Raw genomic sequence first — 17,069 nt, forward strand, 5'->3', positions numbered from 1 at the left:
CTAATTATTATTACGATATTATATATTTCTAATGAATGGATCAAATGCAACATATATTTAAGGAGATCGCAGTTTTTATGAAGACGTTTATGGACACGACATTCAAGCTTTCCTTTCTCAACCGAATATTTTCAAGTTAGCATTCAAAAGATCTATACTCAATATATTTTAATGAATTCAAAACTTGTTTTAAAGAGCCTTTAGTACCTATAACTGTAAACAATTCATAAGGGTCAAACGACTCGATTTTTCGGAATATAAAAGAATAATTTCTATTCTTTGCCAATCTTTCGAATTTATTTCATTCTTCTTCAGGGCTTCTGGAATACAATACAAATACATCACATATTCAGTTCAACAATAATTCAGTTCAATAATTTAGTAACAAAATGTGAGCTTATGTAAAAGGAACTTGCAAAACTACAACACACATATTTCGGTTGAATTCACATTTATCTTTAGGATATTAAAACGATCAACATTTTTTAGAAACCATTTTTCAACCAAAATATATGATCGAGATCTCTTTTCCATTTTTTTATTGTGTCAACTGTCTAGATACCTATATCAATTTCAATGATTTTTGCGAAATGAGTCTTGTTGTTTTCATCAATTGGATTATTGAATGTGAGAATGGAGTACTTATATCAAGTCATTTCATATTTGCTTTTATAATTTTTGTTCATTGTATGCGATATTTCGTCGAACAAATTTTCCTGAAAGAAAATACACCGGCAAGATGAACAACACTATGATGGGAAATTTCACTTCCCCCAGTTTCATTTTTGCTATGATTATATTTTAAAACAATCAGCGGACACGAATAAGTGTTTTTTTAAGCAACAAGTTATTTCCTACTTTCTAATCTCCCATTCAATAACAATACAGGTCTGCAATTATCTTTGCCATGTAGAGTTCAACACCTACACTGGTAATTCTAGCATGACGAGGGATCTAAAGCCCGAGAAAGCAAAACTAAGAGAAAATATTTTATAGCCAAATAAATTCATTGAATGTACCATTATACTTATAGATCGTTTAAAGTTTCAGTTCTTTCATACGGGTGGTAATCGCACGTAGTGTTAAAACAAACCTCAATTAAGGATATGATAAAAATGAGATTTACATTCCCAATAATAAAGCTCTAGGTTTGCAATATTAGCATTTGCATTTTGATTAAATTGATGATCACATAGGTACAGATTTTTACAAGTGATGGATAACCTTTCAAATTTATGCAGTATTGCTTATAAATTGAGTGAACTTCTTATTGAGAATAAATTCATTTAAGGGGCTTATTTCTGATCTCATGTATTCCATGAAGAGAATTATAATAACGATATAGATTATAGTTTCCTCCTTAATTCTTTCTAGGAGTTTTCAAATTTAAAACGATGAAGCTTTAACGCAACCTGTGAGAACTTATCAAAATTAAAAAAAAGTAATAATTATCATTACAAATAAAAGTTACCCGAATCCTTAGAATGAACGATATTGAATTTAAATGAAAAGAAGTAGTTATTTTCTTAACTGCCGTTGACCGAAGCGGAGTTCGGTCAACCAGTTTAGTGCGGGAAAGATACTTTCCGCAAGAGTTAGGAACAATATTTTTCCTACAAGCACTTGAAATGAATTCAAACACGAAAGATTTGATTAATAATTTCTATACACATGAATGACAGACGTAATTCTGCATGTCGTTACTGAGATGTCTAAAAACATGGTGCATGCACTCGTCAATTTCTGAATGGAATGACATTCGACCAAATTGAAAATATTAGTTTTATTTCGTGGCGGCGCCGCAATGTTATACATTTCATTTCGATCTTTTTCTACATTCATGCAAAGAGCAAAACTTTATTGAACTATATTTAGTGGAAAAAGAAGTTCTTTATTGCACTAGTGCAATAAAGTTATTATTGCACTCATCTGTCATTCTACTTCAATGTGCTGTCATCATGACATAAACGTTCAAACCCACCACATATTAATCAGATATGCTGTGAGATTGGCAATACGTTTCAAACGGTTACATATTTTATATTATTTTGTATCAAAGTTAGCAGCCAGAGATAAACAAACCATGCCTTCCCGGGAATAACTCCTTAATCAAAACTGATCCGATTTGTAACCGTCAGAAGTTGCGCTTTTCATTTTCGTACACCTAGTGCCGCATCTCAATAAATCATTTTTGATTTTTGCATGAACGTAGAAAAAATGTTGTATGCAACTCGTGCAAAAATTGTTTATTGCACTCGCCGTGTTGTCCAACTCGGCCTAACAGCCTCGTCGGACAATTTCACGTCGAGTGCAATAAACATTCACTTTTTGCACTTGTTGCATAAATAACTATTTTTCCTTTGATTTTGAAAGGATTGATTAATTAAAATCCGATCTTAGCCAATCAGAAGCTTAACTAATATTCTCAAAATTGGCAAAACAAAATCTAATCAGTCCATACACCAGGTTTTTAGATATCTTAGTCGTTACCATAGTTGTGTCATCCTTGACGTTAATTCGGCGTTCGGTGCATAGAGATATGAAAGAAATAAATTTATTCTTTTAAGGTATGAACAGACCGACGCTGGACAGCGGGAGCGGGAGCGGAAAAGAAACTTTTGCGGGATGGAAATAAACGGTGTTGAGCTGTGAAACTTTTTCTTCCGAAAAACTGTCACTTTCATACATAATTTCAGATTTATACTCATAATCGTGTCTCATTATTTTAGCGCAGATGTGCATGCTATGCAATCTTCCCGCTGCCGCAACTAACGCATCGCTTCCATTCTTGCAGTCACGCGTGAAAATCCCGCAAAATAATAAATAGTCTTATAATATTACTTATTGGCAGAATCGAGAATGAAAAACTTTTTTTCTACAAGCGTGCGCTTTCATCTCTTTGTCCACACGCATTTTAATTCATCGTCACACAGTGCGGAAAGGTGACTCTATCCTACTCAAAATGCGTGTGAGAAAGCGCACGCTTATATAAAAAAGTATATTGTGCAAAATTGTGGGGAAAGTACAACTTTTCTCATGAGTGCGGAAGTTTGTGGCACGAGCCTGAAATACGAGTGTCCCAAACACACGAGTGAGAAAAGGAACTTATCCACATGTTGCACAGTTAACTTTGAATTGAATAATTCAAGTAGCAACTCAGTGGCAACTTATGGTCTAGAAACTATCGCAATAATGAAAAAAGTGGCAGAACAACTGAGAGCAGCTCAAAGGTATATGGAAAGTAAAAGCTTGAGGGACAGAATTCCGAACACCGAAATAAGAAATTGACCAAGCAAAAAATAATTTGGAGAAGAGACTTGTAGAAGTGAGGAAGTAACCTCTTTGAAGCAATCTCAGATAATGGAGTTAATTAGATCTTTGGAACAGAAGGCCGATCAGTAGACTACAAAGTCTAATGGCGTGAACAATTCTGATGGGGGACACAATTGATAGACCAATAGAGCATGAAGTCGTCGTGCATAGAAACCTCCTTTATATCTACAGCTATCTTCAAGTCGTGAATTATGTTTAGTATCAAGAACTGGATAACTTTAAGTTCTTTTACCTAGGTTCAATCAAATTGGATAATTATTAGTTAACTAGTTATAACACGTTTCTTTTAGTCTACTTTCATTGAGAATCTCGAGATTTTAGAGAAATTTTCGAGTAGTCTCAATCTACGAGCTTCCCTGCACAGAACTACACTACTATCAACTTTTGAATAGGTACTTCTATTGGTTTGATGCTGAAAAATGTTTCCTCGTTATTAGTTTCTATGTACGCTGTTATAATCAAGAATCACAAAACAAAAACAAAATATTCTAGTTCTCAATAACCAAAATTATAAACTACTAGCTGACCCGGCGAACTTCGTACCGCCCTATAATCAAGAAATATATGTTTCCTTTTTATCTGAATTAAGTTAATTTCTTTATTAAGTTCGAGCAACACAATGCAGGGGCTTCATTTTTAAACTTAAATGCCTTGCAATATTGACAAACAACGTTCATTGGTCAAATAGCAACGATATACAGTGTACTGTAGTCAATTTCTTTGTTAAACGCAACACTTCTATTTTGTTGGTTCCGGTTCCATCGATTCCGTTCAAGTTCATTCCGCGTTTCACGTTGCTCATAAGTTTGACTTGCTCTTGTATTTCTTTGACTTGCAGCATTACGGGTTCTGCGACTTGAGTTTGTACGTCTAATTGCCGGCATTTTTAGAAACAAAAATTCAACTGAAAATAAAACAAAACTATGGTACCTATTTTTTTGTGAAAGTATGAAAATGGTCTATCAAAACTTTCCAACACTATATTAATTTGACTAACCTTGTTGAACAAACACTTCAGAAAAAAACACACACTACAAATGATCCTGTAGAAACCAATGTGAAGAATACACTAAGAAATGGTTAATGAATTATGTAGGTATCTTGTTATTATAACTCCGACCACAGACCAACTCCTACCGATATTCATTCATTCATTCTTTCTCGCTTGTTGGGCTCAACCTTTGTTTATGTACCCAGTCACAAATTTGTTGGATTTCTCCTAATTTTCCCACATGTATTACATATAATTCACACTCGCATTCATCATTATGTCAACATACAATTTTCATTTTTTCTCAGAGACTTGAACAACCACTAAACATCCATGCCCTAAACACACACACTACAAATTATCCTGTAGAAACCAATGTGAAGAATACACTCAAAAATGGTAAATGAATTATGTAGGTATCTTGTTATTATAACTCCGACCACAGACCAACTCCGAACGATATTTATTCATTCATTGTTTTTCGCTTGTTGGGTTCAACCTTTGGTTATGTACCCAGTCACAAATTTGTTAGATTTCTCCTAATTTTCCCACATGTATTACATATAATTCACACTCGCATTCATCCTTATGTCAACATACAATTTTTTATTTTTCTCAAAGACTCGAACAACCACTAAAGATCCATGCCCTCACCGGGATTCGAACCCGGACCTTCGGTGCCGCAGTCGAGGTCTCTGTCGAGCATATAAACATTATAAACTACGTTTCTTCGTTCCAATGTCAACTACGTGAATTATGCAACTTTCGTAGTTTTTTTACAAAAGAACCTTCTCCTAATAATAACAAATACAACAAAAAGAGGATTAGTGAAATCGATCCACCCATTCACGCGTGATGCCGTGACCAAGGAAAAAAGGCATTCATTTTTATATATATAAATATATATAGATTAACAGTGTTGATTTTCTCATAAAGCAGATTCTGAGACTAAAACAAATTTAATGTGGGCTGGAAAACAACAAAATTTTCAATAGAAATGAATGACGATATCATCTTCCTCTTTATCCGATTTCACCCTCAATTTCATGCTAGCTCGAAAATCCTCATTAGGATGAATTCTTACTGGAAGATACTTGTGGCCGACTTCAAGTATCAATAATTTATCCCATTCATCTGGACTGAAATCTTCTCTTATCTTCGCCTTTTCTTCCCAATCACTGTGTAAAATAGTGTCGGGAAGATTTGTCTTCGATAAGTACAGATTCCTCTCCACCAAAATATTAGAAACTTCTAATTTATCAGAAGTATCAACAAAAATTCTGAAGTATTCACTGTTAATCTGAATTTCGTCATCATTCGACACCTGCAGATATTCATCTGTTATTTTATCTATGTATTTCGAGCCATTCAAGCCTTTTATTCGGCATTTGCTCAAATCGGGTACTCTGATGTGATTAGAGAAAAGGAAATGGAAAAAAAAGGAATAAGGACTGGAGTTAATAATTTGTAAATCCATGTGAAGTTCTCTCTCAAGTAACGTGATTGTATACCTGATTGTGTAAACAAAGTTCCATATGTTATTGGAAACTTGTCCCTGTTGCAATTCAAGAACGACTTGGATATCACCTGTTGGTAACTTCATAGGTCCTTTGAATATCTTCCAAGTCATTAAGTTTGCGAAACCGTCTGCTGGACCTAGGGACCAGTATCTGTAGTGAGGAAATATCAGCATTATCCCTCCTTTTATGGCTTTAAGATTGTCGTATACGGTTCTTCGGCTTGCGAAAAGTTGCTCTACACCAAATACAACCCAAGAGATAACATTGGCCCCAAATAAACTAATAGTGCATTGTACGTTGTCCCCTCTGTCGAGGTATACACAATCTAACGTTCTGACATCCATTTAATTCAACAAAAATTGCTTGAATGTTATAAAGTATAATAGAGACAACATGTCAAAGTTGAAAGGTTATTCAGGCGTAAAGGACATCTATCAAAATACAAAGTTACAGAAAACTGTGTTACCTACATTCCAGAAGACTGAGCTCAGAGAATGAAGATCATTCAAATACAATCAATTGATTTTTTTCAAGTTGAATCAGTCAAAAATCTTGAAACGAAAACATCTCACGAAAAAATGTTCCAAATGATATAATCGAATTTCAATTTTATCTCTGAGCGTCTGAGAGTATTGATTACATCAATCACTCAAATGAATTTTGAATTGTAAGAGTTATTACGTACACTTGAAGCTACGTTATATATTATTGAATATAAATTCAATTATTTATCCATAATAATATTCCTATACTGAATTTTATGAAAACTCTGGAATAGAAAATAAAAAAACTCCCCTCAAGATGGGATTCAATGAAATTCATTTTTTTTTTTCAATAAATTTCAGATATCATGAATCACGTTTTGGAACTGTAAACAGTTCCAAAATGTGATTCTTTTAGATACCTATTTCAATGCTTTTCTCATCCGAACAACTCAATATAGATATTTCTGTTTCTTTAAAAAAAGATTCAAAACGTGTTATTCCCTTAGCCAATTCGTATCTTTTGCCATTAATTATTCCATCCTTCACAACTCTCTCTCTCTCTTCGATAGTCCGTAAAGCGTTGCGAGTAGAAGCCAAGTGAGGGCCAGTTCATGTTATTATATGTCTATGCACGAGGAAATACAGCGACTTGATATAGTATAATGTCACTGTTCGAGAAAAATAACACATTGGTTAATTATTGAAGCTTTCATGTGACGATTTTCCAATGGTGAATTCAAATATTCGGAACCATTTCATGTCAAAATCAAGAAATTCAAGATTTTTGAGATGTGACACTTTTCTTTCGGATGAGCGATATAGGTTGATGTTTTAAATTGATTGTACCTAACAGCGATAGATATTATTGGATGCAATACCCTCTAACGAAAAAAGAATCAATTGAATATCGAGAATACGTGATTTTCGTTTCGATAATACACTGATCAACAATTGCTAGGGATCACTTATGAACTTCTCTTCATTTGTATTTTTTTCATGTTATCTCATGAATATCTGTACATTATATGTTCTCTAAGGAAAAAGTAAGATGTTTTGAGTTGATTATATCAAAGTCTTCCTCACTTCATCGGCTCTTGTTGACAAAATCGATTAATCTGTTGGCTGTTACAGGTGGAGTGAAAAGCAATGTGGTATTTGTTATTAAATCTGTTTTTTTCTCTCGTTCAAACACATAAGGTGACAATAATTGAAGAAATGAGAACAATATCAGCTTATCAGTAATGCCGAGAAGACGTTTGGCTCCTGTGCAACTGGACCAAATCATACGGTGGATACAGGAAGGTTTATCCCAGCGAGAAGTGTCCCGGCGGTTGAATGTTTCGCAAAGTGTCGTGAGTCGGGCTCGGAATAGGTTCATCCAAAACGACTCAGTAGCTATGTTCATGGGGGAGGTCGGCAGCGCAGTACAACAGCTGCCCAAGATCGTCTTTTGATCCTCAATGCTAGGAGAAATCCCACTTACCCGGCGTCGCGGCTCAATAGATCACTGAGAGTTTCAACAGGAGTTCTAATTTCGAACCAGACTGTAAGACGACGACTACATGTTCGTGGTTTGAGAGCACCTAGGAGGGTACAACATCCCCGTTTGAATAGGGAACACCGGGTTCATCGACGGCAATGGGCTGAGGAGCACCGCAATTGAACACTTGAAGATTGGAGCCGATGTTTATTTACGGATGAGTCTAGATTTCGTTTGTTCAACTCCGATGGACGTATTCTTGTTTGGAGGGAAAGAGGTCGAAGGTATGCTGAACAGTTTATGGTACCCACAACAGCTTTTGGCGGAGGTTCTATATGTGTATGGGGAGGCACTTGTTTGAACCAACGCACAGAGTTGGTTGTTCTGCAGAACACCACCATGACCAGCCAGAGATATCACGATATGATTATTGAACCCATAATTGTTCCGTTTGCGGCTGCCGTGGGCGAGAATTTCATTTTAATTGACGATAATGCCAGTCCACACCGTAGTCGTCTGGTTAATGAAGCGCTAGAAACTCATGCTATTGATAGGATGGACTGGCCAGCTCGCTCTCCAGACATGAATTGCATCGAACATGTCTGGTCTGAGATGTGTAGACAATTGTCAACCTTAGAACAACCGATCAATAATCTGCAGGACCTTTCTAATGCTTTACGGGATATTTGGAAGAATTTGCCCCAAAATTTTATAAATCGTTTGATCGAAAGTATGCCTCGTAGGGTAGAATGCTTGAGACGAGCTCGTGGGGGACCAACTAGGTACTAGCTTAACCGAAACTTCAGCCTTCTTGTGGTTTCATCATAAAATTTTCATGCTATTCAAACACAGAATTTTGAGTGTTCCTAATAAAGTCTTTTTTTCTCTCCAACTTTCTATTTTTTCATTCTTTTCCCAAGTGAACCATATTATCAACTGAAAATACTCTGATATCTGACTAAATTTATAATCTTGGAGCGAATATTTCAGAAATAAATTTAGAACAAGTAAGTGATCCCTATCAATTGTTGAGCAGTGTATATAAAGAAATAACTACTTCAATTTAAATGTAGATGATCTATAGCGACATTCTAATTATTTGTGTTTCACGAATCACGGTGAAGATGGTTATTCAGTATAGTTCACATCTTGCTCTAACCTTTATTCCGTACGTAGATCGCTGAAGGCCTGATAATAACTCATGGAGATCTTTCCATACCGAAGGGAAAGCTAGGTGTCATCATCATCAAGAAGTGCATCTCTTTTACATAATTCTGATGGTGAATGGGGCCTATTTCGTAGATGCAACTTGCATTTTCAGAATATTCAGTTTGCGAACGTGGTTTCGAAAGAGAATGGGATGAAAAATCATCACGATCCAGTAACTATGTCGCATAGATAAATACAAGACTTCTTGGTAGCAACTATGTTCCGTGACTTGAAACTACCACTTTCCATTTACATATGAAGAAACAGTTTAACCACTTTTCAAGTCTCAATTTTTAGAACAAAAATTTGTGACAGGTACTGACGGGTTTTCGTGAAGTTTTATGCGCTTGTTTAAATTCTTTCGTAGTTGATTTTTTGCTTTCTCCAGGCATCTCTGAATAATGTTTATTAGACATGAATATTTTCAGATTGAAAAAACAGAGTGAGTTTTAAATATTAAATGCCCCATTTATCACGATTTTTATGGATATTGGTGTGCGTGACACTCATGATATGACCGATGCTTTGATGTTTAACTGAATAAATGCCATCATTTATAATTATAATTATTACATTGAATTATATTATATATTATTATTTATATAATTATTATAATTTATTTATAAGAAAAAAAATTGACTATCGTGTCCCTGAAACAATGGAAAAACGAAAAAATCTGAAGGCACCAATCGAATTCTTATATTGGACAATGGCTACAAACCAAATTTCGTGACGTTCTCTCCAAAGAGAATAGTATATTGTGCAACAAGTGGGGAAAGTCCAACTTTTCTCGCGAGTGTGGAAGTTTGTGGCACGAGCCTGAAAGGCGAGTGCCGCAAACACACGAGCGAGAAAAGGACTTTCTCCACATGTTGCACACTATACTTTTCCTACAACTGCACAAATTTCAATAATTCAAGTAATGGACTTGATTCAAATCAAAATGGCCTTCGTTGACAGTATGTGCTAATTTATTGCGTTTCTATAGAAACGACTCAAATGCCCAATTTCATTGGTCTACCAAGCGAGGTGTTGGCAAAGTGCCGTGGGGAATAATATTTCCCACAGTATGAGCAATACATAGTTTTGGAATTGAGTAAGCTGTGGAGAATAAGCTACTTTTCATAGCAGTTGTAGAAAAATGAGTTTTTCAGAAAGAAGGGATATCTCGATTTTCAGTTTTTTCGAAGTATCTCGGAAACCATTGGAGATATTTTCGATCTGTTCACTCCACCACATTCATTTCTGAATAATGCAACTTTTTTGTATTCTAGGCCACCCTGTATTTCCAACGGTTTTCGATATCCCTGTAGTGTTCCTCTAAATAGTTTTCTGTACATTATGATAGCTTTTTCTCAATTGCCATAAAAGTTTCATCTTACCTTTCAGCAGCAACACATAGTTCTTCTTGTCCTCCCCTCCTTTGGGATATTCCCAATCAAGATCTAATCCGTCGAAACCTCGATCTCTCAAGAAAGGAATTGCGCTGAAGATGAAGGTTTGTCTGGCGTACCTCGTTTTCGACATATCCTTGAATTTTTGTGTTCCAAATGACCAACCACCTAGAAAAAGACACAACTGTTATTATATCACGATTAAGTACTCGATATCTTTTCGGAATTCTAACATGACAAATTGAGTAATCGTCCATTGTTATTCATTTTGTAGGAAATTATAAAATACTTCAAGATGATAATTGAGGCGTTGCGACAGAACTAGAAACAATTTGCAATGATAGGTAATTGAAGTAGTTGTTAAATAGAATATTAGATAAATATTTCATCTGGGATACAATGAAACAAACAAATAATTATTTCGATATTGTTCTGATAGAATTTTGATATTTGTTGTTTGAATTTGGTTCTCATGAAATTCTGACTTCAACTTTCAAGAAGAATAATTGAAGTAATACTGAATATTTCATAATTCAAAGATAGTGCAATGTTCAACAGGAATTTTTTATCAAGCTTTCCTGGTGGTACATTCGAATTATTATTACTACTAAGAGTACTAAGGCGTCTTTATAGGTTTCAAGATAGTAGATTTAAAATCGAAATGCTCCAAAATGTTCATTATTTTGTGGAGTTTCGTTCTTGTGTCGAGTGAGTTTTATTCCCGAGTGAATTTCCTCCTCTTCTTGATGTAGGATAGACCTGGTCATGTTTGATCTGTCATCCTAGCTCCTGAGATGTGGAAGTCCAGCTGTCGTACCATCTTTTCGGTGGTATTTTTGGCGGTCTTTTTGTATTGGGTTTCTGAGTTTTCGCCCATTTTACTATTTTTCCTGTGTTCATTCTATCGATATGGTCCCTCCATCCTCCACGTCATGCTCGTGAACATCTCACCACATCCTGAACTTCCGTTTCCCGCAGTATGTCCTCATTCCTTTTCCATCTCTGATCGAGATCCTCCTTACAGTTCTCAGCACATTCATTTCTCCAGTTCTCACAAGTATCTTTGTATGTGATGTCTCAGCTCTTGTTTTCGCTGGGTATCTGAGCACTGACGGTACACATGTCTAATATTTTCGGATCTTACTTTCCACGCTCATGTTTCTGTTTCTCCATATTATATTCGTTAAATATCCCTTTTTTCAGGCTGCCCTGCCTTTTTGGCTTCTTTCCTTACTTCCTCCAGGGTACGATACCTGTATTCCGAGGTAGTTGAAATTCATCACTTGGTTTATTATGTGTTTATGTGAATTTCCGTTTTCATAAACTTTTTTGCGTAAATAATTCATGTCATATAATTTTTATAAAATGGTGGATCAACAAAGCAAGTACAAAACATCCAACTGTGCTGAGCACAATTAAACTAATTAGCTAAAGATGGAATTTCATAGGAAACGAATTTTTCGTTAAGAAAATTCATAGGAAACGTCTGAAAGTACTAATAGACGAAGAGCAAGAAGTAAACAAGTGCCACATATCTAGTTTAGGTTATGCCATTAAGGCCAGATTTCTGCTCTAGATATATTGCTCGCACCCTCCCCAGTCTTCACCCGTTTATTTCTACCCTTTCTATCCAGTTGTCTGCGTTGATGCGGGAAGTATATGATAACTTCTCTTAGTCGCGTAGGATGGTGTCACACGCTGCTCAATCTAGGTATAATTCCAACGCTCAGGATAAATCCTGGCTGTTCACATAACAAATGCAATGTTATATATCTCCAAGCTATGGAGGGATTAAAGATAGGTACCACAGACTGACCAAGAGTCAAAAAATGATACAATGCAATTTTGCATCAGATGCTATATTGTTTGAGAACTACACGTAAATATTATTCTCCAAAAAAAATTATTGAAAAAAACTGATTCTTCTTCCTTAGTTCTTGAACTTGACTTATTCATTTATTTTCTTCATCGGAAAAGATTGAAATACGAATAAAAATAGATGACTGTTTCGGTGAAGAACAAATATATGCATAATATAACTTTCCGAACTAATATTCTTTCTTTATGAATTCTCACAAAATATTATTCCATAAGGAATTAAATCTTTTGAAATGATATAATGCAATTTTGCATCAGATGCTATATTGTTTGAGAACTACACGTAAATATTATTCTCCAAAAAAAAATTATTGAAAAAATCTGATTCTTCTTCCTAAGTTCTTGAACTTGACTTATTCATTTATTTTCTTCATCGGAAAAGATTGAAATACGAATAAAAATACAAGACTTTTTCAATGAAGAATAAATATATGCATGATATAACATCCCGAACAAATATTCTTTCCTTAAGATCATCACCAAATATTATACAAAAAGTCTGGTTCAAAAATCCAGTTTTTATAAAATTAAAAATGTGGAGGTAAATGAGAGAAACGTTTGTGAATGCTCTGTGAATCACTCTGGGCCGCCGCCAGGAGCGGCATACCGGACAATTTGCCGGGATGCGAATTGTAGGGGCACAAAGTCAGTTAATAAAACAAGATTTTTTACTCCTATAAGAACTACGTCCTTTATTTACTATCGACTCATAAATAAAGCGTCGTACTTTTAAACAGTGCATGACGTTTTTTGATGGAATCGACAAAACGACCTTTGATAAATTTGACAAGGAGATTTTAAGTTAAAAAAAACGATTTTATATGGAATTGAAAAAAAGCCTGCGAAGATAAGCAGAGACTCTTTTACGAAAATTCATATAAATTTGGTAAAGCAGGGCGGCGAAATTTTACATTGCCGGGGCGCTAAAACATCTGGCGGAAGCCCTGGCTTCACTCATCATGAAATTGGTGGGATTTCTGCGACGCTGATTGGGGAGGAGTGGTAAACTTGTGCAGATCACGAGAATGTCACGTGGTATAAAACTCTCTCAACCTAAAATTTTTTTCGTCCAAAAATTATTGAATCCATGTTGAAACTCTACCTGTTATGATGATTGAACTTTTTTATTGAAGGGGTGAAGACTCAAGAAACTCAATAACGTAACTGACGAGGTTGAAATCTTGTAAAAAGTCACCTCATTCTAATTTTCATAAATTCGAACGAATATTCATCTTAAAGCATAATTCATGTTTTTATAAAAAAGAATGATTATTCAATATGGTTCAAAAGATTATTGATCCTAATCCAGTTCACGCAACCTCACTAAAATAATTAGTTTTAATTGCATAACGACCTGGACTACTTCATGTATATAATAGAGAAATATAGACGCGCCCGTAGTCCACACCCAGTGAATTGCATGAAACTAGGTTGGCTCTTTATCTAGTAAAATATAAAATTTAGTATATTTATTACGATTTCCAACAAGGAAACGAAACATCTAGACATAACTTATCACACAGCGGTGATATAATCGCAAGAGGAACAAGAATCTTATTTATTGTTCCGAAATGAGCAGTGTGTGTGGAAACTATTATCTCATTAGGATTATCATCGCTTTGTTGGATTTAGGATGGACCTATATGTCCAAACAGGATACACAATTTGACTGATGACAGGTTCAGTCTTACAGTTGTTTCACCTAGAAACCATTTGAAATTCAAAATTGTGCGTTTGTGATTGGTGAAAATTGATACCAGGGAAATAGTCGAATTGATTCCAGAGTCTGCTGTAAATTTCAGGAATTCTCGAATGATTGATTTCCTCTCCCTTCGTCACTCAATATTTAATATGGTTGAATAATTTACCATTCTCGATCACTTTTTGTGTTATCAATTGGTTAATCGAATTTTGGTTTGAGAATGGAATAGATTTCAGTAATTAAATAAACGAGTTGAAAAAAAAGGCTTGAACCTTCGTGGTATTCAATACGCTCTCATTTATACTGTTCAGCCATTTCTTGTCTATTGTCACCTACTTAATTGAACTTTTTTTGAATGTTTGATCGATGTCCTTCTCTCTTTCCCTATAAAAAATGTAGGAGGTATAATAAAAATTAGCCGACATTCTTCCCATAATATCCAACATACTGTTGAAAAAAGATGGAATTTAGAGTTATTATTGTATAATATTAATTTGGATTGTGGGGTATTATTTGGAGGATTCTGGTATATGGAAGAAGAAGTTTAGTTTGAATTTTCATAGAAAATTAATGTTATGGAAGCTTCAGTGTTTACATACAAGCGTATGATGCATGGTACTATGAATAATGGGAATAACATCAACTTGAAAACAGGACGCTTAATCAATCTCGTATTTGGGTGACCATTTTTACGATTTGTGTTTGAACCTTATACCGACACTTGATACAATTGGAACATTATTAAAAAAGGAAAAAAAAAAAGATTCCATAGTTTTGACTTTTGATTATAATGGTAATTTTACGTACATTTGACCACTGCAGATAATTGACATTTTTTGAAAATGTTGGTCGTTCTCATCGATTAAATGTTATAATAAACAAATTGCGATCGGTGTTAGTGGGAAACTAACACTAGTTGAAATGAATAAATACTAAGAAATGACGTAATATAGAAAAAATATGAAAATATTTCTACTTACCAATAGCTAATAACGTCTTGAGCTTAGGGTTCGCCTTCTTCAGCTTGTTAATTCTTTCATAGAGTCCTGTTTTTCCATCCTTAGTCTCATCATTACTCTCAAAACTAGACAGTTTTCCTTTTTTCAACCAACCAAAAGCGAAAATGATGTGGGTACATAGATCGGGCAAAATATCTTCAGGAGTGAATTTACCAATTTTTGTTCTATACTGAGACCAATTCGTATAATAGCACACAATTTTGTAGTCATCTTTACTCCTTTTGCCCGATTCGGCAGGGGTGAGATCATTGTCTGACGTCTTTTTGTGATTTGGCCTTGCTCTCAGTCTGAATCTGTTGACGCTAGAAGAAACCTCTTGATCTTTGGATATCGATACACTAGTTTTTATTTTATTGCTTGGTCGTCTGAGTCTCCTTCGTGTAGCTGGAAAATAATGAAAATTATTCGTCATGTGAAAAGGATATTTTGTTGAATATCAGATTTTCATCATAAGAATTTTATTGTTGAATTTCAGTTCATATTTTGATGTATTGTATACATCCAACTTCAATGAAAGAATTGATTAGCATATTAAAGTTCTGTGAAATATCATTTGAAAGTATAAAGAGGTCGTTAAAGTAAAAAAGGTAAAGTTTGGAAACAGTTTCTTTGAAAATACATTTATTCGAAATTTCATTGTCTTTCGACCTCCACGAAGAGTAAACTGAAAGAGAAGTACCTATCGTTTGAGTTTGTTTTTTTTAAGGTTTTTATAATGACAATATTTTTCTGTGAAAATCTAGATTGTTTTTTCGAATCAATGAAAACAATTTGAATCTATACTAAACAACAATTAAGTTTTTCTAAGAAAAACATACTTTTCCATTCAAATTATGTGGCACATACTTGGGATACTACGATAAATGTCAAAATACACTGTCAACTATGAAGTACGTAACTAAACCTCTTGCTCTACATGACTAGATCTATGAACACACAGAATGAGGCAGAAGAGGAGATATTTTTTGAATGGCTATTATTTACCAACCTTCCTATCGGGAGGACGTATGATGTGCGACAGGAACCCGTTATGTTTTTATTCAATTTTAAAACATTTCACGGTAGAGTACTGAAAAGAGGTAGACAATTTTTTCTTCTGGCTTATTTTTCTACGATCAACTGCTTCGCCGCTATAGGGCACAAAATAATAGCCAATTCTTGGAACTTGGAACTTTCAGGATTTTGTTATCTTTATGTATGGTTTTTGATGTGGCAGAGGATATCAGAAGAGACATTGCAAATTAACGCGTGTATTGTGAAATGTTTTCCGCATTTTCCTCTTCAGCTTTTACTATTGATTTCCATCAATTAGTTGAGTAAAGTACTTTCTCTATTTCAGTATCGTAATGAGTTCATTACAGTTTTAAAAACAGTACTGTAATGAACTCATTACAGCATCGTCTTCAGTTATATTTTTCGTTTTGTGGTTGTCTATACTGACTTACAATCCTATCAGTTTTCAACAAACGTGAATAATTGTCAAAATGATATAATTTGGATATAGTGAAATGATATGCAACATTATTAGCAAATTCTCTTAATTCCTGTGGTGATCAATCGATTTCGTCAGACATAATAAACGAATTTAATGCGTAAATTGTAAATTATTTCAAAATTCGAAACATACGAATCCAATTCATATTCCTTAATCTGTCAATTTTCGTAACAGTCACACCAACTGCCAAGATACAATACAAATGTCACTAAGATGTATAATCTGAAATTTTCATTGAATTTCGACAATAATTCACAAAATTTGACTGAAATAGAGAAAATATCGTCTAATACTCGTTGCAGAAGGCCATTCCAACACTCATGCGTTCGAACTTCCGAACACTCGCTCCTTCGACGCTCGTTTTCGAATTTCGCATTCGTGCTGTAATAGGAGCCCATTCCTGCAACTTGTTTTAGAATATACTATTCTCTAATTCTGTGGTTATTCCGTTCATTCTTCCACATCTTGTAGAACAAAATCGTGCGAGAATATATCAGAAACGCACAGTTTTCATGGTTATATTTTATTATTCTCTGTTGGTACTCCGAACTTTCCGCCACGGC

The 17,069-nt window shown here is 34.7% G+C and overlaps 1 protein-coding gene across 2 annotated transcripts in view; it reads right to left on the reverse strand.

Moving 5' to 3' along the window:
* The window catches only part of LOC123681944 (probable chitinase 10), a 93,460-nt gene that overhangs the window by 24,221 nt on the left and 52,170 nt on the right, over nt 1-17,069 (reverse strand). For both annotated transcript variants that reach the window (XM_045620327.1, XM_045620328.1), the window contains exons 3-4: nt 14,973-15,395; nt 10,401-10,580 (exon numbers count right to left, since the gene is read on the reverse strand). In XM_045620327.1, the coding sequence (XP_045476283.1) occupies nt 10,401-10,580; nt 14,973-15,395 (603 nt within the window). The remainder of the gene's footprint in view (nt 1-10,400; nt 10,581-14,972; nt 15,396-17,069) is intronic.

The sequence above is a fragment of the Harmonia axyridis genome, chromosome 6 (genome assembly GCF_914767665.1).
Source record: "Harmonia axyridis chromosome 6, icHarAxyr1.1, whole genome shotgun sequence".
NCBI classification, from domain to species: Eukaryota; Metazoa; Arthropoda; class Insecta; order Coleoptera; family Coccinellidae; genus Harmonia; species Harmonia axyridis.